Here is a 19,601-nt window from a genome sequence, read left to right on the forward strand (position 1 = left end):
CATTCAGTCCACACATAGTTAATATCCCCGCTGTGTACCAGGTGTTGTGCTGGTTGCTACTGGGGGATAATAGGGGGCACTTCCACACACAGTTAATATCCCCTCCTGTGTACCAGGTGTTGTGCTGGTTGCTACTGGGGGATAATAGGGACACTACAGAAAAAACAACAGAGAAGGTTTCTGCCCTCACAGAGGTAGCTCTAAGCAGACTGTGTGGTAGAGATAAAGTACAGGTTACGCATTAGGAAACCCTGCAAACAGGACAGAGAAGTAGACCTGACACACTGAGGATGGCAAAGACCTTACATGCATCTAGTTCAGAGGTTTCGAGGCCAAAAATCATTTGAGGGAGGTTTTTAAGAGTCCCAGGCTCCACACTGGGGATTATGATTGAGAAAATCTACAGTACCCAGCTAAACTGCCTTCTTGAAGCAGTTATTAACAGGGTAGGAACTTTAATCAATACAAACTGATTTCTACCTGGAGAAGAATCCTAGGCTCTATAAGAAGAGATAGTAATGAAAGAAAAGGAAAAAAAGAAAGGGAAAGGGAAGGGAGAAAATATACACATATATACACAGGTATGCTTGTTCTGCATTACTTGATATGTTGTGGACTATATTGGCAACGGTCTGTTAAAAGTATTTCCCCCTTTTTCTCCTTCTTAACCCATGGTTGCCTGCCTCCTATAACTTCGCACCCCACCCCCTTTTGTAATACCAAGTAAAGGAGGAATGAGAGCCATCAGATGCCAAATTCACCTACTTCTCAGTTTTGCCAGGTGCCTGGGAGAACAGTGGTAGCGTTGAGCCCCCTTGCAGCCTTGGGAGTGAAAGGACATCTGTTGCTCCTCAAAATTCTTCTCCCTGCCTGGACTGCACTACTTGCACAAAATCGATTAGGTAAATTCCCTCAACACCTGCTCCTCTTCATGCAAAAGTGTTGCTGCTCCATAAGTTAAATGTCTGTCTATCTTCAGAGGGTGCAACCCTATTCCCACCACAGGAGAGGTCCCCAGTCAACCAACCGCTCCTAAGGAACTCTCCAAGGCTCCAGGATGTGGGCACAGGAGACAGGGTTCCTGACGCAGCCTGAGCATTGTGAGGCCTCAACAGGAATTCCCAGAGTGGCCCCACACCATCACTGTGAGGAGGTAGTGCAGGATTCCTCTGTAGAATTCACATTAATATTAGGCTTGATCATGGCTCTCTGGGGAGGAGCAATGGAACCCTAGTATGAAACAAACAACTTGGAGTTTCTAAAGACCCCTGCTACAGATCCACAGGGTTCTGAAGTGAAATTTCTCAACAGAAATTAGAATTAGTTTTGTATGACAAAAAGTAAAAACCAAAATATACGAGCACAATAAAATCAATTCTATTCAATTCCAATTCTCTCCAACGCCCTCCCAAACTAGATTCCAATTTCATATAAAAATGTTGTTTAATTTCTAATTTTAATAGTATTTTCCTCCCCTCCAGATGCAGGTTTTGGTAGCAGCAAATTCAAACACATGAGGATTTACCCCTGTATCAAGAACAGCACACGACAACAGGGTTCTACGTATAAAAGCCTAATGCAAATCAAATTTTCGCTAAGAATGTTTCCCTCCCTCTCAGGCCTTTCGTCGCCTCACACTTTTCGAAGCCAAGTCTCCAAACCTCGGCTACTCAATTTACTGGGACGCTCTGGGAGGACTCAGGAGGACCTCGAGACACAAGTCCCCAGACAGGTTGATTGACGACAACCAACTCCCCTCGCAGGCAGCGCAGTTCGAAGGATCAGCTTTGCGCTTGGAACCTCCGTCCCGTGGGTTGCCCTGGTTTCCACTCGGGCCCCCACTTCCGCTCTCGCTGCCTCCAGGCATCGTTCCCGCCCCCAGATTTCAAACCCCGCCCAGTCCTTGACACCCTCCAAAGCACAGACACCTGGCCATACCTGCACTTCCTCATCCTCCGTCACCACTCCGACTATCGGGATTTGGCGAGGGCTGCTGAACTTGATCCTGCTGCTGGGCTCCGGGGCCTCGGCCGGCTCCGCAGCCTCCGCTCTGGACATGGCTGTGGCTGTGGAGCGAGGGATGGGTGCGTCTCCTTCCTTCCTACACTGTGCCCGCAGCCGCGAGACAGAAAAAGGATCCGCGACCGAAAAGTGAAAGCCGCCCAAGAGCGGCTAGAGTCGCGAAAGGTCCCGGGGGTCCGCCCGTGGCCTCTGCTGCCGCGACGCCACTCGCATCCCGCCCCTGCCGCCCACCCGCACACCTTGCCGCTTTCAGGCTTGCAAGTTGCTAACAAGCTAAAGCGTTGCTAGGGGAGGAGCCAGAAGCTGCAAAAAGGGCTCCTACGGAAGCCGGAGGATCCAAATTACCCCAAACCCTTATCTACATCCTAAATTCTGGAGGGGCTAGGTTTGCATGCGTTCCAGAGGGAAGAGGGGCGAAGACCTCAGTAGGTAACGGTGGAGTGTTACCTTGGCTTGTGTGTCTCAATCTTTGTAGTTTGCGCTGGGCCTTCTTAAAACAAGAATGGGCCGGTGGTGGATGTGGGATGCAGGAATGATGAAAGATAGAATGCTAATACTGGAAGCTGAGCAGTTTATCTCATCCCTAAGAAGAGACCAGTGTTACCTACATTCCCTAGCCTTTTACCTCTTCTGTACTTTAGTGAGCACCAAAGCATTGTACACAATGCTGGAAGGCCTTCGAGTAAAATCGTTGAATTTAGAGCAAGTTAACCCCTGGAAACTCCACTTTTCTCATAACTTTTTCACTTTTCTCATCAATAGGATTGCTGTGAGAGGACTGAATAAGATGATGGTTTTGTAAAGTGGTGCTTGGCACATAATAAGCAAGATGATCTATATGACATTTCTGGCTCTACAAATAGAAATGGAGAACCTAGATTGGGCTTGGCAGCACTTGATGTGAGTCACAGCCAAAGAAACCAAGTTTCTTTGAAAGAGTACTGCACACTTCCAGTCCCTGTTTCCTCAATTCTGTTTAACCCCAGTCCTTGGAAACTGCCCTTACTGAGGTTACCACCACTTGTGGTCAAAGAGTGTGTACATTTTCATGTCCTCATCTTGGTGTCGGAGAAGGCAATGGCACCCCACTCCAGTACTCTTGCCTGGAAAATCCCATGGACGGAGGAGCCTGGTGGGCTGCAGTCCATGGGGTCACTAAGAGTCAGACACGACTGAGCGACTTCATTTTCACTTTTCACTTTCATGCATCGGAGAAGGAAATGGCAACCCACTCCAGTGTTCTAGCCTGGAGAATCCCAGGGACAGGGGAGCCTGGTGGGCTGCCATCTATAGGGTCGCACAGAGTCAGACACGACTGAATCGATGCAGCAGCAGCAGTAGCAGCAGCATCTTGGTGTATATTTGTCTATAGTATTTTACACTGTTGACCACTCACCCTTTCTTGAAACTCCCTAGCTTCATTTTCAGCATTCTTTTTTTTTTTTTTTTAATCTTTACAGCTACTCATTGGTGCTTTTAGAGCTCCTCTCAGGCCTCACACCCAGAGGTGGTTCAGTAGGTCTAAGGTTGCTATTAACCTGAGAAAGTGCAAAGGGTGTGTGAACTGTATTGTTAACGTAACCTTAATTACTGTGTAAGTATACTACATCAAGAGGAGACTGAAACCACTTAGATAAACAGACTGGAATCCTGTGAGAATGGCACCAAAGCCTAAAATGGTGCTTGGAAAGCTGATAATCCAATGACTTGCAATCCTCTCTGTGCTCATTCTGGCATCTCAAGATGAGGAAGGATGAAGAAAAGGGATCGCCAAGGAAAATTTTCCACTTAAAGTGAGCTTACCTAGGAGATATCAGCTGACTTTTGTGATTTAGCACAATAGACTGAAGGTGATGAGAGTCCATAAACCTCACTGGCCCTGGGAAACCAAACTCTTCTAACTGGACTTAACTGAAGACGTTTTTCTAACAAATGAACAATAGGATTTTTGTTTTATTTTAACCAGTTGTGTACCAACCTATATATTCATTCTGTCCCATATCCAGAGTACCAGTTTCCCATCCTTAATTAGCACAAATCCCACGAACTCCCCCTTTCCAGCACTTAAAAACTTTTGACTTTTCTCCATCAGTGAGTCCATTACTGGGAAGTTAATAGATCTAACTGCAATTTTTTTTTTTTTTGCTTTAATGATTTTTATCTTTTGACAGGTGAGAAGCAACCAGAATAGAATCCTCAGTCACCCCACGCTCAAGCCATATGGACTAAATTACTTCACTTGTACACAGGTGCCAAACTTCCTCGGGCATTACCTTTGCTTCTTTTGTACTCGTGACTGTCCTCCAATGTCTAACTCCTTATGAAGCTCAGTTCCTGGGACCTTTTCTAGGAAACCTTCTCTATATACTCTGCTACTTTAGGTGCTGCTTTGTCTGTCATTCTGTTTTTGTACTCTCCACACATTTAATGGTATTTACTGGCTCAGCAGACTCCCTGCTAGACTGAGATTTTTTAAAACAAGGAAAGTTACTTACCCAGGTTTTTACACCCCAAGCCTTTGGCATAGTGTTTAGAGAAGTATTTCTCAAAACTTAATGTGCATGAGAATTGTCCAGAGAGCTAATTAAAAGACTTCTGAGCCCCATTTCCAGGGTCTGCTTTAGTAAGTAGGGGTAGGGTTCAAGGGTTTGCATGTACAGTTGATCCTTGAAGAACACAGGTTTGAACTGTGGGTTCCACTCACAAGCAGATTTTTTTCAATAAATACAGACTACGGTCCCACACAAACTGGTGGATTTAATCCATGGATATGGAACCTTGGATACAGAGGGTTAACTGTAATGTTACCCCTGGGTTTTCATCCAAGTCAGGGTCGATGTCCCTAACCCCACACTGTACCCTAACCGCCCCCAGCATCCTTAACCCCTGCACTGGAAGCAGAGTCTTAACCACTGTTCTGCCAGGGAAGGCCCATGGATCCTTCTTTAGTATCGATTTCTAAAAACGGTTAAGAACACAAAAGACATTTTTATGACAGCAGAACCCAGAAGGATGTGGGGTTAAATGGCTAACTACCGAAATGGTAAATTATTTCACAAAAAGATAAATTAATAGTAGAGAAATGTATGAGAGATGACATACACAGAGAATAAAAATACTTCACTCTGGTAACAATTCAGCAGAATTTAACATTTCTGTTGAATTACAAATTATAATTTCTTAAAAGCTGCTGTAGACTTAAAGATTAACTCCAAGTTTTAATAATTTTTTGAACTATGCACCATTTTTAAAAGTAACATTGAAAGCTAAATATATTTTTAACTTAAATGTAATATTAGGAAATATTCTTCTTCTGATTTTTTCTTGATAGTTGTTTGCACCCTAATTAACAATATTTAGGAAAATTTTAATTATTCACTAGCATGAATTAAGAATATTTCTAATTAATATTTAGATTATATATGAATCTGGTAGTCAATAACATAGTGCCAAGTGTTCTAAATGTTCACACAAGTATTATTTCTTTCTGAGAGTAATTTATTTTAAACAGAAAAATTTTATAGCACATGGGAAGTGTGATTATAGTTCCCTGTAGGGGAATTATGTAACAGAAAAAATACATGCAAGCTGAAATTTAATCTATTGTCCTGTTTTCAAAAATCTTTCAAGTTGAGTGTTGTAGAAACAAAGCATAAAAAAGAAACAAAAGTAATTACCTCCTTCTAACAGAATCATTCAATTTGATACTAAGTAATAAGTACATGGAACATAAAAACAAAGTCAACCATTGTTTGGTTGTCAACCATTCTAATGAAGTGTACTAATAATCCAAATTGCAAGTGATTTTTAAATGGGAAGCTGCAAGAGCTATTCATGTTTAGTGGGGCAATGAAATAAATGGTATTAACTTATAAAGAGTGACTTTTATCTGATCAAAGCTTCAGCCCCATGACGTAGTTCCAGTTCATAGTTCCATGAACTGAAAATGTTCTTGAACTTTTAGAACTAAAAGCTATTTATTGTGTTTACATGGTGGGAGGTTATAGTAACCCCAGGAGAGAACTGTCTTTGTTGTGGAGTAGGACTAATCGGACAAGCTTATTCTAGTGACGTTAATTACCCAATTTCTGTAACTAACTTGACTTGTTCTGATTCTATGAACCATGTTTTAGTCTTTGAAGGCTGTGGGAACCAATACAGCAAACTAAGTGGCTTACGCAACAGAAATTTTTTTTCTTCACAGTCTGGAAGCTAGAAGTCCAAGATCAAGGTGTCCAAGATTGGTTTCATTCTGAGGCCTTTCTCCTTGGCTTCTCCCTTTGTCATCACATGGTCTTCCCTCTGTATCTTTATCTACTCTTACTGTTCTTATAATGACGCCAGTCATGTTGGATTAGGGCCCACCACTATGACCTCATTTTACCTTAACTACTTCTTTAAAGTCCCTTTCTCCAAATGTAGTTATTCTGAGGTACTAGGGGTTAGGACTTTAATGTGAATTTTAGGGGGACATAATTTAGCCTGTAATTGATCCCGACATCCTTTGGACTATAATTAGAATTCTTGTAAAGAACAGATTGAAGAGTAGAATGTGCTTAGTTGAGGCATTATCAGTTTCTTTGCCTTTAGGACATTGATATTTCTCAATGGCTCCTCTGTCTATGGAGTTCTCCAGACAAGAATACTGCAGTGCGTAGACATTCCCTTCTCCAGGGGATCTTCCCAACCCAGGGATCAAACCCACATCTCTTGCATTGCAGGCAGATTCTTTACCATCTGAGCCACCAGGGAAGTCCAGGTATTTCTCAGATATTTCTGACTTAACAATCTATCACTGTACATTTATCAGTGTGAATCCATCCCTGGGAGATGTATCCACTCAAGGTTCTCAACCAATCTGGATTTTGAGTCTGCAGAGCCCTATGCCTGACTTTGTAAAAATCATCATTTCATATTTTTTTTCCATTTGAAGAATCTACTACCAAAATTAGGGTGCTAGCCTAGGTTCCCTAGAGTCTTCCACAAACAAACAAGAAACATTCCCCTTCTGCCAGTTGGTTGGGGGCAGGCACTGTCTCTGCTAAGCAGAGGGAGGAAAAGATGGAAGTGAGGCAGGCAGTGGAGGAGGATGTACAAATATAGGTGTTACTGAGGTGCCATAGCTTTGGAACAATGGAGTTATAAGTGCTCGGTCTTTTGGGATATTTTCATGGAGGCCTTGTGAATTATTGAACTTTGGAACAGTCCATCTGGGGAAATGAAGGGAGAACTTACCTACTAGCACCCTCTTATGCTTCAACTCTGATCAAAGTTCACCCTTGAAGTAGGGTTGCCAGATTTAAAGGTGAAAAGCCATGCAGTATTTGTAACAGAATTACACTTATTTGTTGTTTCTCTGCAGTTCAAATTTGATTGAGTGTCCTGTATTTTATCTGAACTCTACTCTCAGGATATTAATACCCACACATTTCCAGGCAGCTGCAGGGGGAGCCAGAACCTCCACAGATCCTGTGCACAGGCACGAATATCAGTACGACAGTGTGGTGGGGGTGATGGTGGCACTGACAGCAATAGCAATGACTCCTCTCTGGGCCCATAGGGCAGCTCTAACCACTAGCCAGGAGGCAAAATAGGAAGCTGAGATGGTGATGGGGAGGGTGTGGGCAGGAGGATGCAGGCATGGCTACATAGAAATTGGCTGATAAATAACATAATTTTCTGTAAAAATGAGGCAAGTCATACTATCTCATTGGTTTCTGCAGGACCGTATTTTACTAGACACTAGAAATACAGTTGCCAACAGAGGTCCATATAGTCAAAGCTACGGTTTTTCCAGTAGTCATGTATGGATGTGAGAGTTGGACCATAAAGAAGGCTGAGCGCCAAGAATTGATGCTTTCAAACTGAGAAGACTCTTGAGAGTCACTTGGACTGCAAGGAGATCAAACCAGTCAATCCTAAAGGAAATCAACCCTGAATATTTATTGGAAGGGCTGATGTTGACGCTGAAGCTCCAGTACTTTGGCCATCAGGGTCATTAAAAAAGACCCTGATGCTAGGAAAGACTGAAGGCAGGAGAAGGGGATGACAGAGGATGAGATGGTTGGGTGGCATCACTGATTCAATGGACATGAGTTTGAGCAAACTCCAGGAGATGGTGAAGGACAGGAAGCTTGATGTGCTGCAGTCCATGGGATCACAAAGAGTAGGACACGACTGAGCGACTGAACAACAAAGGAATATAGTAGTAAGACAGAGTTCCTGCTATCAGGATCTATAGACTATAGCTTGAATACTGTGTTCAGTCCTAGTTTAAAGATACTTAATAAATGCTAGTGAAGTGAAATACTTTTAAGAATACCATCTCATTAGATGGATGTTTTTCTACACGTCTGCTTTGATAAAAGCAAACAAAACTCCCCCCAAACACAAAACAATTACATGAATGCTTTCTGGATGCTTCTAAAAAGAAACAGCCAGCAAAGTATAGTATGTATGTATGTATGTAAAGTATGGCTTCCATCAAATACCGGAATGATTATTCAGTAAGAAAGAAAAATCCATTTGTACATAACATTTCAAAAAAGAAATTAAATCACATTAAATAGTACATTTTTATTTAGATGTTTATAAGGCAGATCTATGAGAATGATATAAAAACATGGCATTAATTTGATAATGGTATTTTGGAGATTATGGAGTTTTATCAAATATCTATTACACAGTTATACAGAAGACAGTATTTTCTAAGCAGATACAAAATACTCAATGAAAGATAAAAGCAGGAAAATGAGTAGAATTAATTAACAATGGAAAATCAATTCTAATGTGAACTGCACACTATCCTTTAAAAACTTTTAAACATAAGAATTATTGCAATCTAGTTTATTCAAACAGTGTTATACGGTATTGTAATAAAGAACTGAAGGCCAGGATGGATTAATTTTGATTTCATATAAAGAAACCCAAATTTACAATGAATTAAATACAGGAAAAGGCAGTAAAAGTAGTGAAGCAGTCAAAACCTTTTTAATTTCTAACATGCCCTCCTTAGGGTTTAGTCTTGGTCTTCTTGGATATTTGCAAGAGTTCCTATTATACGACAGTTTTGGCAGCAAGACAGAGGATTAAGATAAAGGAACACATGCTGCTTTTATTTGAAGAGACTTCTAAGAATTCACTTATTTGCACCTCTACACTCACTGGTCCACACTCAGTCACAAATGAAGACTTAACTGCGAGGGCTGTTGAATGTGATGGGCAGCAGCTTTTAAAGCAGGGTAACTAGACACAGGGAGACAATTCCAGTCCCCCTTCAGACGCAGTATCTGCAAAACTATGAAAGACCTTTAAAGAAAATAAAAGAATCATCCTTGAAGTTGGCAATTTGGAAATCATTAAAAAAACACCTGCTTTGGTCATTTATATTAGCTCATCTAGCCATTGGGAGAATCCAAATAGTCCGCCCTAATTTTGGATGATTGCATGATGTTAATCCAATGATTTGGGAAGTTAAAAAAAAAAAAATCTGTTCAGTAGCCCTCCCCTTATCCACAGGGGATGTTTCAAGACCCCCCAGTGGATGCCTGAAGCCACTAATAGTTCCAAACTCTATATATACTATGTTTCTTCCCCCCATACACACATACCTGTGACAGAGTTTAATTTATAAATTAGGCACAGTAAGATATTACAACAAAATACAAATAATAAAATAGGAAGATTATAACAAAGTACTGTAGCAAAAGTGAATGTAGTCTGTCTCTCTCAAAATCTCTTATTGTATATAATGTCTTTTCCATCTTAACTAAGCACTTGTCACACACTGTATAACTTTCGTAGTATGAAGTGCAATGTAAAACTAGCATGAATTTCTTTTTCCTTCTTCACAATTTCATAGATAGGAGATTCATTCTTACCATATATCCTAGCAACCTCAAGATACAATTTTTTTTCTTTCCTTATTAAGTCAAAAACTTTCACCATTTCACTTAGAGGGGACACTTTACAACTTCCTTTTGACATATCTGAATTCCTAGCATCACTACCCTTGTACTCTGGGGCCATTATTAAGTAAAATAAGAATTACATGCACTACAATACCACAACAGCCAATCTGATAACCAAGACAGCTACCAAGTAACTAAGGGAAGGACATACTGAACAGAGGGCTGATTCACGTCCTAGGCCAGCTGGAGTGGGAACACCCAAGATCTCACCATGCTATTCAGAATGGCACATGATTTAAAAGTTATGAACTGTTTATTTTTAGAATTTTCCATCTAATATTTTCAAACCACAGTTGATTGTGAGTAACTGAAATCACAGAAAATGAAACCATGGTAGGGGAGACTATGGTGTGTACATGTATTCAGCTAAATTAAATGTTTTTTGGTAACATATTGACAGAATCTCTGAATATTAGCACTTTAGAAGTTTGCTTAAAACAAAATTGAAGAAGCTATTTGTTTCTATAAAATTCACTGTTCAAAAGTATGAACAAATTGTTTCCACTTAAATCATTACAGTTTCATTTAGAGCAATTACATATAATGAGTATGTATCAGAATTTGCTTTAGTGGCTTATGAACAACTGAGGGTGGAGCAGCTCATTTTTAGGACAACACATCACAAATATAAATCTTAACACCAGGCTCGGGTTATTATACTACGTGTTACACTACTTTAAGTCATGAACTTATAAAATAATTTCAATGCAACAATTTAGGCTGTTTAAATACTTATTTCAACATAGAGATTTTATAGATTGACACAGGTTCAGTGTTCATAGTATTCCTAAAGAAATATTTATGAATTACACTGATGGCACTTTGTTTAAAATATCACATAAGAAACTTTAAATTTCATAAATAAAAACTTTTTGGCAGGGGGAACCTCTATGTACAGAATTTTTTATGAAATAGTTTAATGGCAATGTACACCCATGGCAGATTCATGTCAATGTATGGCAAAACCAATACAATATTGTAAAGTAATTAGCCTCCAATTAAAATAAATAAATTTATATTTTAAAAAGGCAATTAAAAATAATTAAGATTCTATCACATTACTAAGAGATAAACAATAAAAAATTGGATATGATATATTCTCAAAAGCCCTTTTACACAAATAATTTTCATAATTTCACTGTAAGAATGAATATATGTTAGGCTACTATTAGCAAATTAATTTTGAAAGTAAAATCCCTTAATCAACTCAAAATTATGCTAATTTATAAGAAATTAATCAGGTAGTTTAGCATTGGAGCTCACTAACCAATCCCATATATAGCACAAAATAATTATCTCTGATAAATACCTATAAATATAATTTATTCATACTTTAAAATATTTCAAAATTTAAATAAAAACCTCTACCTGTAGACAATCTAGGCTAATTTCTATATATGCTTTGAAAAATATATGCTAACATGAATATATTCCTATTTAAACATGATTTTAAATATCCTTAATAGAGGAGACATATGAAATCTGTGCATAAAAGCTAGGTAGCATGATTCAGTCCAATAATTAATTCCCTCTTAGGAAAAAAATAAATTATTTTGCATAGGATTAAAACTAGGGCTTCCCATGTGGCTCAGCTGGTAAAGAATACGCCTGTTATGTGGGAGACCTGGGTTCAATACCTGGGTGGAGAAGATCCCCTGGAGAAGGGAAAGCTACCCACTCCTGTGTTCTGGTCTGGAGAAATCCATGGACTCCATAGTCCATGGGGTCGCAAAGAGTCAGAAACAACTGAGCGACTTTCACTTTCAGAACTAGATATATTTTCTACATTCTTATAATTTTCTCAGGGACACTTCTCAAAATATAGTTTAGGAAAACAAGCCTCCTACTTTAAAGTTCCCACTACTTTCTCACATCTAGCAAGAGCAAAATTCAGTCATACGTCTGAGGTCAGAGTAATGATTTCTAAAGAATGATTATGAGAAATGATGATTAAGAAAAGTAATCAGGTAGGAAGTAGTAAAATAAAGCAGTTAAAAGTTATTTAAGTAAAGCAATTAAAAGTCAGTATTTTTCCACTTTTAGAAAAGCTTTTAAACATTTAGAATTATAATGAACATATTACACTTGGGTTTCCCTGGTGGATCAGTGGTAAAGAATCCACCTGCCAATGTTGGATCCATGGGTTGGAAAGATCCCCTGGAGAAGGAAATGGTAACCCACTCCAGTATTTTTGCCTGGGAAATCTCATGAACAGAGGAGCCTGTTAGGCTATAGTCCATGGGGTTGCAAAGAGTTGAACATGGCTTAGTGACTGAGCATGCACATATTATATTCTAAAACTTCAAAATTATGTCAGCTTTGTAGTACGCAAAAGAAGATATTACCATTTCAAACAAATGGTTACATCTTACATACACTTCATAAACTTCGCTTTTTCATATTTTCAAAGGCCCCATTTATCTGTAATAGTGATAATTTTATCTTATTAGCTAATTAATATATACATGCAACAATATAAATATACTTCAATAGTAGTCTAAGTTTTAAAACTATTTCACTGTATTTTCACATTAACTGGTGAAAGCGTGGCTTAAATGGAGTGAAACTGAAGGGACAAGAAATTATTACAAATATGTAGTTAATTTCACAAGTCCACTATGTAGTTTATAGATATTACCTTGAAGTTATCACCCCACTGAATTCCTGCTGAGAACTAACAAGTAAATGATTATCAAGATGGAAAGGCTACAATTAAAATGAAAAGCTCAATTAAAAAGTACAAGTTACTAAAATTCACCAAGGAGAGAATATCAGAGAATCATGAGCAGTTTACCAAACTGACATGATTTGGTGATAGGGAGCGAGCCATTGGTGGGAAAGGTAGCTTCTACTGAATAAAAGTCCTTTTCTTTTTGGCAGCTGGTTTCAGTAGAACCTTACTGGGTAAGTTTTACAATGTTAAAATTTCAGGAAGAGGAATACATATCATTGTATCTTGTTTGCAACTTTCTCTTTTAATAAAGAAAGAGCAAATAGGGGGGAAAATGTAGGACTTTCTAACCAAAGTATGAACAAAATGCAATTTTAATGTGTAATGTCAGTACTGAAAAAATTCATGAATAATTTGTATGATTCTATGTCTCTAGAGTAGATTCATAATTAACCCACTCATCTAAATATCCTTCATAGTTGCAAACTGCTCCCTAATGAATGGCTGAGTATGCAGGAGGATGTCTCAAGAAGAGAGAAAGAGATGACCAAATCTACAGGGACTTTTTAGGACTCTATAGGACCTCCGCTGTTAACTACTACTACAGTCCTATCTCTACTGGAGTCCCTTGGTGCATAAAGAGGTATATGGACTGCCACTGATCTCTAGGGTTCTGTCCCAGGCAAGATTCTTTCCTAGGGTGAGTGTGAATTATATCCCCAAGCAAGGATAAATTTACAATTATATCTTCACATATCTTTTGACACCCATGACACACGATAAAGAATGTCAGTGCCTTTATACTAAAGAGGAAGCATCTAGATTGGAATGCATGGGGATGGGGCAGGGGCCAAACAGCCTAGTGGCTAAAACCATAGCCTCTGAAATATGACTGCCTGGACTTGAATACCAGCTCTGGCATGACCTTGAGCAAATTACTTAACTTTTCTATCCTCCATCCAGTATTCTTATATGTAAAATGAGGATAATCACCTCTGTCAAGGGGCTGTTGTAAGTACTGTATGGGAAATATACGTAAAGTGCTTAGAACAGTGCCTGGCATGTTATAATCCCTTAATGAATGTCAGTAAAATCCTGTATCATTCAGAGTATGACTGGCTAAGGTGCAACAGCAAAACTCAGCGGATAAACAACTATTCGTATGTAAACTTAACGCTTTCCCTCTAACTAGAAATAATTATAAGATTCCCAGGATTTGTATTGTATTAGAAAAATCAGTTTTGGAGGCCATATATTACTGTCTTCTCCCTGGTCAGTATATTAATATGCAAATAAAACTGCTCTGCAACAAGGTAAAGAATAAAACTTTTCATGAGGTACACATTACCAGTATATATCTCATTTCTACAATGCATCTTAAATATAATTTCAAGTTCAAGTTCAGTTTGTCTCTTTGTGTTTGCTCACAAATCACATTGGTTCAAACCCTATCTTATGAAAGAAATATAGGGATGTTAACATATACCCTTACCTAGATGCTAACCTAATGTGTCCTTTCTTAAAAATAATGTATGTTATGCATTTCTATTTCTTAAGCTGAATAATAATTAGAATCTTACTTAAGCTTCAGGAAAAAATATCCATCACATTATATTAAAACTTGAAGTTCTGCTGGTTTGCACAGGTTTTTTTTTTAACATTATGTTGTATCTATACTATTAACTACAAATATTTCTGCCTGATTATGGAATAAAGTTTATTAAAATAACAATAGCATTACAATTGTACAAAACAAAACATACCTATGTTTCAACGTAAATTGACTACAAACATTTATATTGGCAAAATGTGACATTAGGGAAAACAAATTTGAAGAAAATTCTACCATTAATTCAGTTGAGATCTCATTGAACAGGTTTCAGCCCACAGCAGTTTGACAGAGCACTTGCAAGTGAAGATAAAGGAAGTCATAAAAATAATGGCATGAGGAGAACTTCATATAGCAGCAGGGAGCACCATTTATCATCACATCACTGTAACCCTCTCCGGTGAGAGATGAGGAACTGCTCCTCCAATACCTTCTTCTAGAAATTGGCTCTTTTCCCAGCCCTTTTTAATTCTCTTTAGCTTTTGGCTTATACATGGAAGGAGTAAAACAATCTTGCCCAGAATTACAATTGAGGGCAAAACAAGAGCAAGAACAAAGTTTGGTGGTGTATAAAACCTGTAGTACTCTTCTTCAAAAGCTCGTTTCCATCCATAAATCAAAACGTGGAAAGTACTTATGAGCAGAGCGACATATCCAAGGGTAGACTTGGGACAGGGGAAGAAGAAAGAGAAACAGAATAAGAAGCAAAATTATTCAAACTCATAAATTAATCCATCCAGATATACTATGTTTATATTTTGAAAACACAACTTTATCTTAAATTATTGAGTTACTCTTTGTTATCTACTGAATTAAACAATTTTAATATTTTCATATATTTCTTACATTTATATGCACACTCTCTTTTACACAAATAAGGCCAAATTGCATATCTTTTAATATTCTGATTATTTATTACATCTAGAACTTTTCCTCATGTCATTAAACATGAAAGCATGAGTTTAATTTACAAGGTATTCTACTGAATGGATGTGCTATAATTTTCCTAACCATTCCTTTTTGTTGATCATTTACTGTTTTTTTACCTTCTTCAACTATTTTATAATATCACTTTAAGCCCTTTTTTATATTTTGGTTTAGTTCCTTAGAATTGGTTTCTAATAGTGGGATTACTGGTCAAAACATCTGGCTTTTCCTTAAGGATACTGATAAAAACTGGAAAACTTCTTTTAAAGGTTATCCACATTTCTACCAGTTGTGTATATTTTTTAAAATGTATGTGAGTGTATATATATACTATATATAATATAGTACATATATTATATATGTAATACATGTATACATATATACACACGCATATAATTAAATGCTAAAGAGCACTATGGGTATACACACATATAGTTGAAGATAAATATGAAAAATCTTATAGTATTAATGTGTAACATAAAAAGCATTTCAAATGGTTTTACCAACCATATTGAATGAGATTATGAGTATTTTGTTAAAAAGTTTACAGTTTAAAAATAGAGAACTTCAGCATTTTGGGTTCCCTTTATTATGTTTAACTGCTTATTTGAGAAATGGTCTATATTACACAAAATGTAGCACTCTATCAGCATAATAATGTAATGTCTAACTTCACTGGGGAAGGATGAACTCTCTAGCAGAAAGTTGTTCTGCTTGCAATTACTCATCTAAATTTATCATGATACTTTGCACCTGTCTAGCACCTTTTATCTGGAGAAGGAAATGGCAACCCACTCCAGTGTTCTTGCCTGGAGAATCCCAGGGACAGGGGAGCCTGGTGGGCTGCTGTCTATGGGGTCGCACAGAGTCGGACACGACTGAAGCGACTTAGCAGCAGCAGCAGCTCCTTTTATCAGAGTGCCTTCTATTTCTTTTCAGGTGAGATTAAACTAGCAGTTGGAAAAATATTCACATTTTATTTCCCCCAAAAAGTAAAAATTAATTTAGATGAGGGATAGGCCCTTATTCTGAATGAGGTTCTTAGACCACTTAAAAAAAACACACACACACAAGCAAATAGGCAAAAAACAAAACCCCAAAACAACTAAAAGTTAGTTTACCACCAGATGCCACTCATCTGCATATTGTGCTATAAATCATTTGGATACAACCAATACTGGTTTTATGATAATTTAGGTAGCGTCTAAATTTGAATTATATATTTTAAAAATATGCAAATTCATTAAATAGCTATTACTAGAGAAAGTGAATGTTTAACTTATCATACAACAAATGTTATTTTGAAATCCCTCATACACATATGTATACAACTGATGTACCAAATACATATACTAACAAGATTCATAAGGCTGGCTGCTTGTCATAATCCATTAACCTAGTTTTATTACTGCTTGTATTTGTGTGTATATACACATTTCCTTTAAAATATTCAGACTGAGCTTCTCTCCACTTGAATTACAACTAATGAAACTTTTCTAGACAGATTAAGATGACTCAGAATATAAAATAAGTCTCCACTGAGTTGGCCAATAATACATTGACTTTGGTATTAAATTTGATCTAAGCTGACTCGCCTCCCACTTTCTATTACTTTTTAAAATAACCTGTATCTGTAACATAGTAGGCAGTGCTATCAAAACCTTCCAGTAAAGTCCTGTACTGGTCTTTTATTAACTAAACCAGAATGGTCCTAAGCTGGCCTCTAGCAGCATGTATTCCACGAGCTACTTGCATAAACAGCAGTCCCAGGGGCATTCTTTCATAAGGAACATATTTAAAATTTAATTGTACTTAATTGTAGTTAAAATTCTGTACCAGCCATCCCCTCACCAAACACCATGTACCTGAATGAAACTGAATTCCCTCCAGTTTAAAGCGTTGCTCACTGAAGGGATAGAGGTGACTGCCAGGAGGGAAAGTAAGCCAAGGCTCATTATGCCAAAGGAAATATACATTTCAATTCTCCAGACTTCTTCCTCGTTCCAAGAGTTTTCAATATTTGCGTGAACCTAACAAGAAAGCAAATGTGAATTTCCTTTGTTTGGTAGAACATTAACTGATTCAGCACAGAGTTCACTCTTGGCCTAAGAATGTGTCATATACATACATATTTAAGTTGCACTAATTCAATTTAATGAACTGTTATGGAGAACCTATTACTGGATGGTATTTGTTCCAGGTGTGTGGGAAAGAAAAGAGAGAGTTAAACAGAAAAAGGACTAAGGTCCTCTCCTTCCTCACCCATATGTGATAAGGGTAGTTGACACATTTGTAATACATCATGCTGACATGGACTCTGGAGTCCCAACACTGAAATACTGAGTGGTTGGTTCCACAGGGAGACTAAAGAAGTAGTGGCAGTTAGTTTTCCAGTACTTTTAAAAGTTGGTTTCAACTTGGTTGAATATTCTGGCCTTAGTTCAACTTAGAATCCAAGCAGGGGATTTCTAAACTTTGTTCCTTCCTTTCTCACAAAATATTTACATGTTGATTTACCTCTTTCTTCTTACCTTCTTTTCCCCAGGAAGTTGAAATTGCCCTGAGGATAAAGCCCTAGGGAGCACAAATATTTATCTACTTGAATGACCTCATTAATATACTTTTCAACTGTCTAGTTGCCTCATTCAGTACTTTTCCAAATGTCTTCTCCTTACATTGATAATGCACATATAATCAAGCCAGACTTTAACTCTGAATATGTCGGATTCTGCATAGCAACTACTTTTAGAATTGTCTGTTTACATGCAAACAATATAATTAGAGTATGAATCAAGGTTTGGATTCCTTGGGTTGAAGCTTTGATCTATTCAAGGAAAACAGGTTCTAACTTAATACCAGCTTTACTTTTTGTCCACTTCCAGGTAACCAAACTGAAGTTTAGTTCAGGTAACCATACCTGAACCATACCAGGTAACCATACCTGAAGTTTAAACAAAAGAGAGAAAGGCTATTTCTTAGCCACTAGTTCACTGAAGCAATCAATACCAACATTCTGAAAGAAGCCACAGAGCTCCTCTGTGGAGAAAAGGTTCTTACTATCTCATTTGGCATCTATACAACAATACAGAATAACAGCATACCCCAGTAAACCTGGAGCCTACAACCTGTGTCTATCTATTAATACCCGCCCTCCCAATTCACCCCTTCATTCCATGAGTATGTTTTTTGAGTGTCTACAATGTGTCAGGCACAGTTCCAGGCATTAGGCATGTATCAGTGAGCAAAATGGACGAAGACTCCTCCTCTTGTGAACTTACACTCTGATGCGAGAAGGCGGAGAACAGGAAATAAAGAACACAAAGTGTGTTAGAAGGTGGAAAATACTATTGAACAAAGAGAAGGTACAGCAGGGGAAGTAGGAGAGGCTGGGAGTACCAGGCTTGAGTCAGAAGCAGGTGGCAGAATGTCAAACAGTGTCCAATGAGGGCCCTGCTGAGGAGATAAGGACTTGATGGGAAAAAATCTCACATTCTGGCTCATACATGATTTGGTTTGAACTTTATAACTAAGAACAGCCTGTCTTATGTACAAACATACATTGTACATCCAGCTTTACCATTAAAAAAAAGAATGCTGCCCACCATCAAGTTTTACAAAGGGTTTAATCACGATCCTTTGTCAGTTCACAATGGGCCATGAGGAGGATTCAGGAAGAAAACAGAAGGGTGAGGCTTTCTGGGCTATGAAATATTGGCCCCTCGATAGTTCAGATGCATACTTCTTGGAGAATTTCAATGACCCCAGATTCCTGCATCTTCCAATACATAGAAAAACACTGAAATTATTAACTTGAAATATCTGTTCTTTGTGATTAGCAGTAATCCTTTATCAAGGATGTATGTTTGACCACACTTATTTCCTAGCTAAAAAATTCATATACATTCTGGCTCCTTCCCTGCCTCTTCAGAGCAGTCCCCTCAGAGTTACTGAGAGGTTGTTTCCCAGGTTATAGCCTTCAGCTTGGTGTGGATAAAACTCTCTTCTAATCTGATTATTGATTATTATTTTTGTCAACAAATGGAAGACTTGAAGGAGGTGAGGAAGCTGGTAGAGTAGATATCAAAGCCTTACCATTCATTTAAGTGAAGTGGTTTTTAGAGAAAATGGCTTAAAGAACATCAATCTAGTAATTTTTTTTCAAATTATTTTAGGTTTTATTGTTGAAACAAGTGTAATTACTGGATGCTACACACTTGGACCATAATGCTTTGTTTCCTTATAAAATGCAAAAGCTCTTACACATGTGTTTGTTATACTGTGCTCAACTTTCACTGAAAAATGCTACATCAAAGAGCTTCAATGAAACCCCTGATATTTACTGAATGGAAATTGTTGAGGAACATCATAGTCTATGCCATCATCAAGCCAATTCCACGAGGCT

The 19,601-nt window shown here is 38.0% G+C and overlaps 2 protein-coding genes across 6 annotated transcripts in view; both read right to left on the reverse strand.

Moving 5' to 3' along the window:
* Positions 1-2,274, reverse strand: part of CFAP69 (cilia and flagella associated protein 69) — a 68,162-nt gene extending 65,888 nt beyond the window's left edge. For 2 of the 5 annotated variants that reach the window (XM_027539314.1, XM_027539311.1), the window contains exon 1: positions 1,939-2,274. In XM_027539314.1, coding sequence (XP_027395115.1) covers positions 1,939-2,058 — 120 coding nt within the window. In that variant the 5' untranslated portion in view covers positions 2,059-2,274. The remainder of the gene's footprint in view (positions 1-1,938) is intronic. The other 3 variants (XM_027539312.1, XM_027539310.1, XM_027539315.1) reach the window with 2 other exon arrangements.
* Positions 2,275-8,578: 6,304 nt separating this feature from the next.
* The window catches only part of STEAP2 (STEAP2 metalloreductase), a 30,969-nt gene continuing 19,946 nt past the window's right edge, over positions 8,579-19,601 (reverse strand). Inside the window, exons 4-5 of the mRNA XM_027539317.1 lie at positions 17,065-17,229; positions 8,579-14,937 (exon numbers count right to left, since the gene is read on the reverse strand). Coding sequence (XP_027395118.1) covers positions 14,650-14,937; positions 17,065-17,229 — 453 coding nt within the window. The 3' untranslated portion in view covers positions 8,579-14,649. The remainder of the gene's footprint in view (positions 14,938-17,064; positions 17,230-19,601) is intronic.

This window comes from Bos indicus x Bos taurus, chromosome 4, assembly GCF_003369695.1.
Source record: "Bos indicus x Bos taurus breed Angus x Brahman F1 hybrid chromosome 4, Bos_hybrid_MaternalHap_v2.0, whole genome shotgun sequence".
NCBI lineage: Eukaryota > Metazoa > Chordata > Mammalia > Artiodactyla > Bovidae > Bos > Bos indicus x Bos taurus.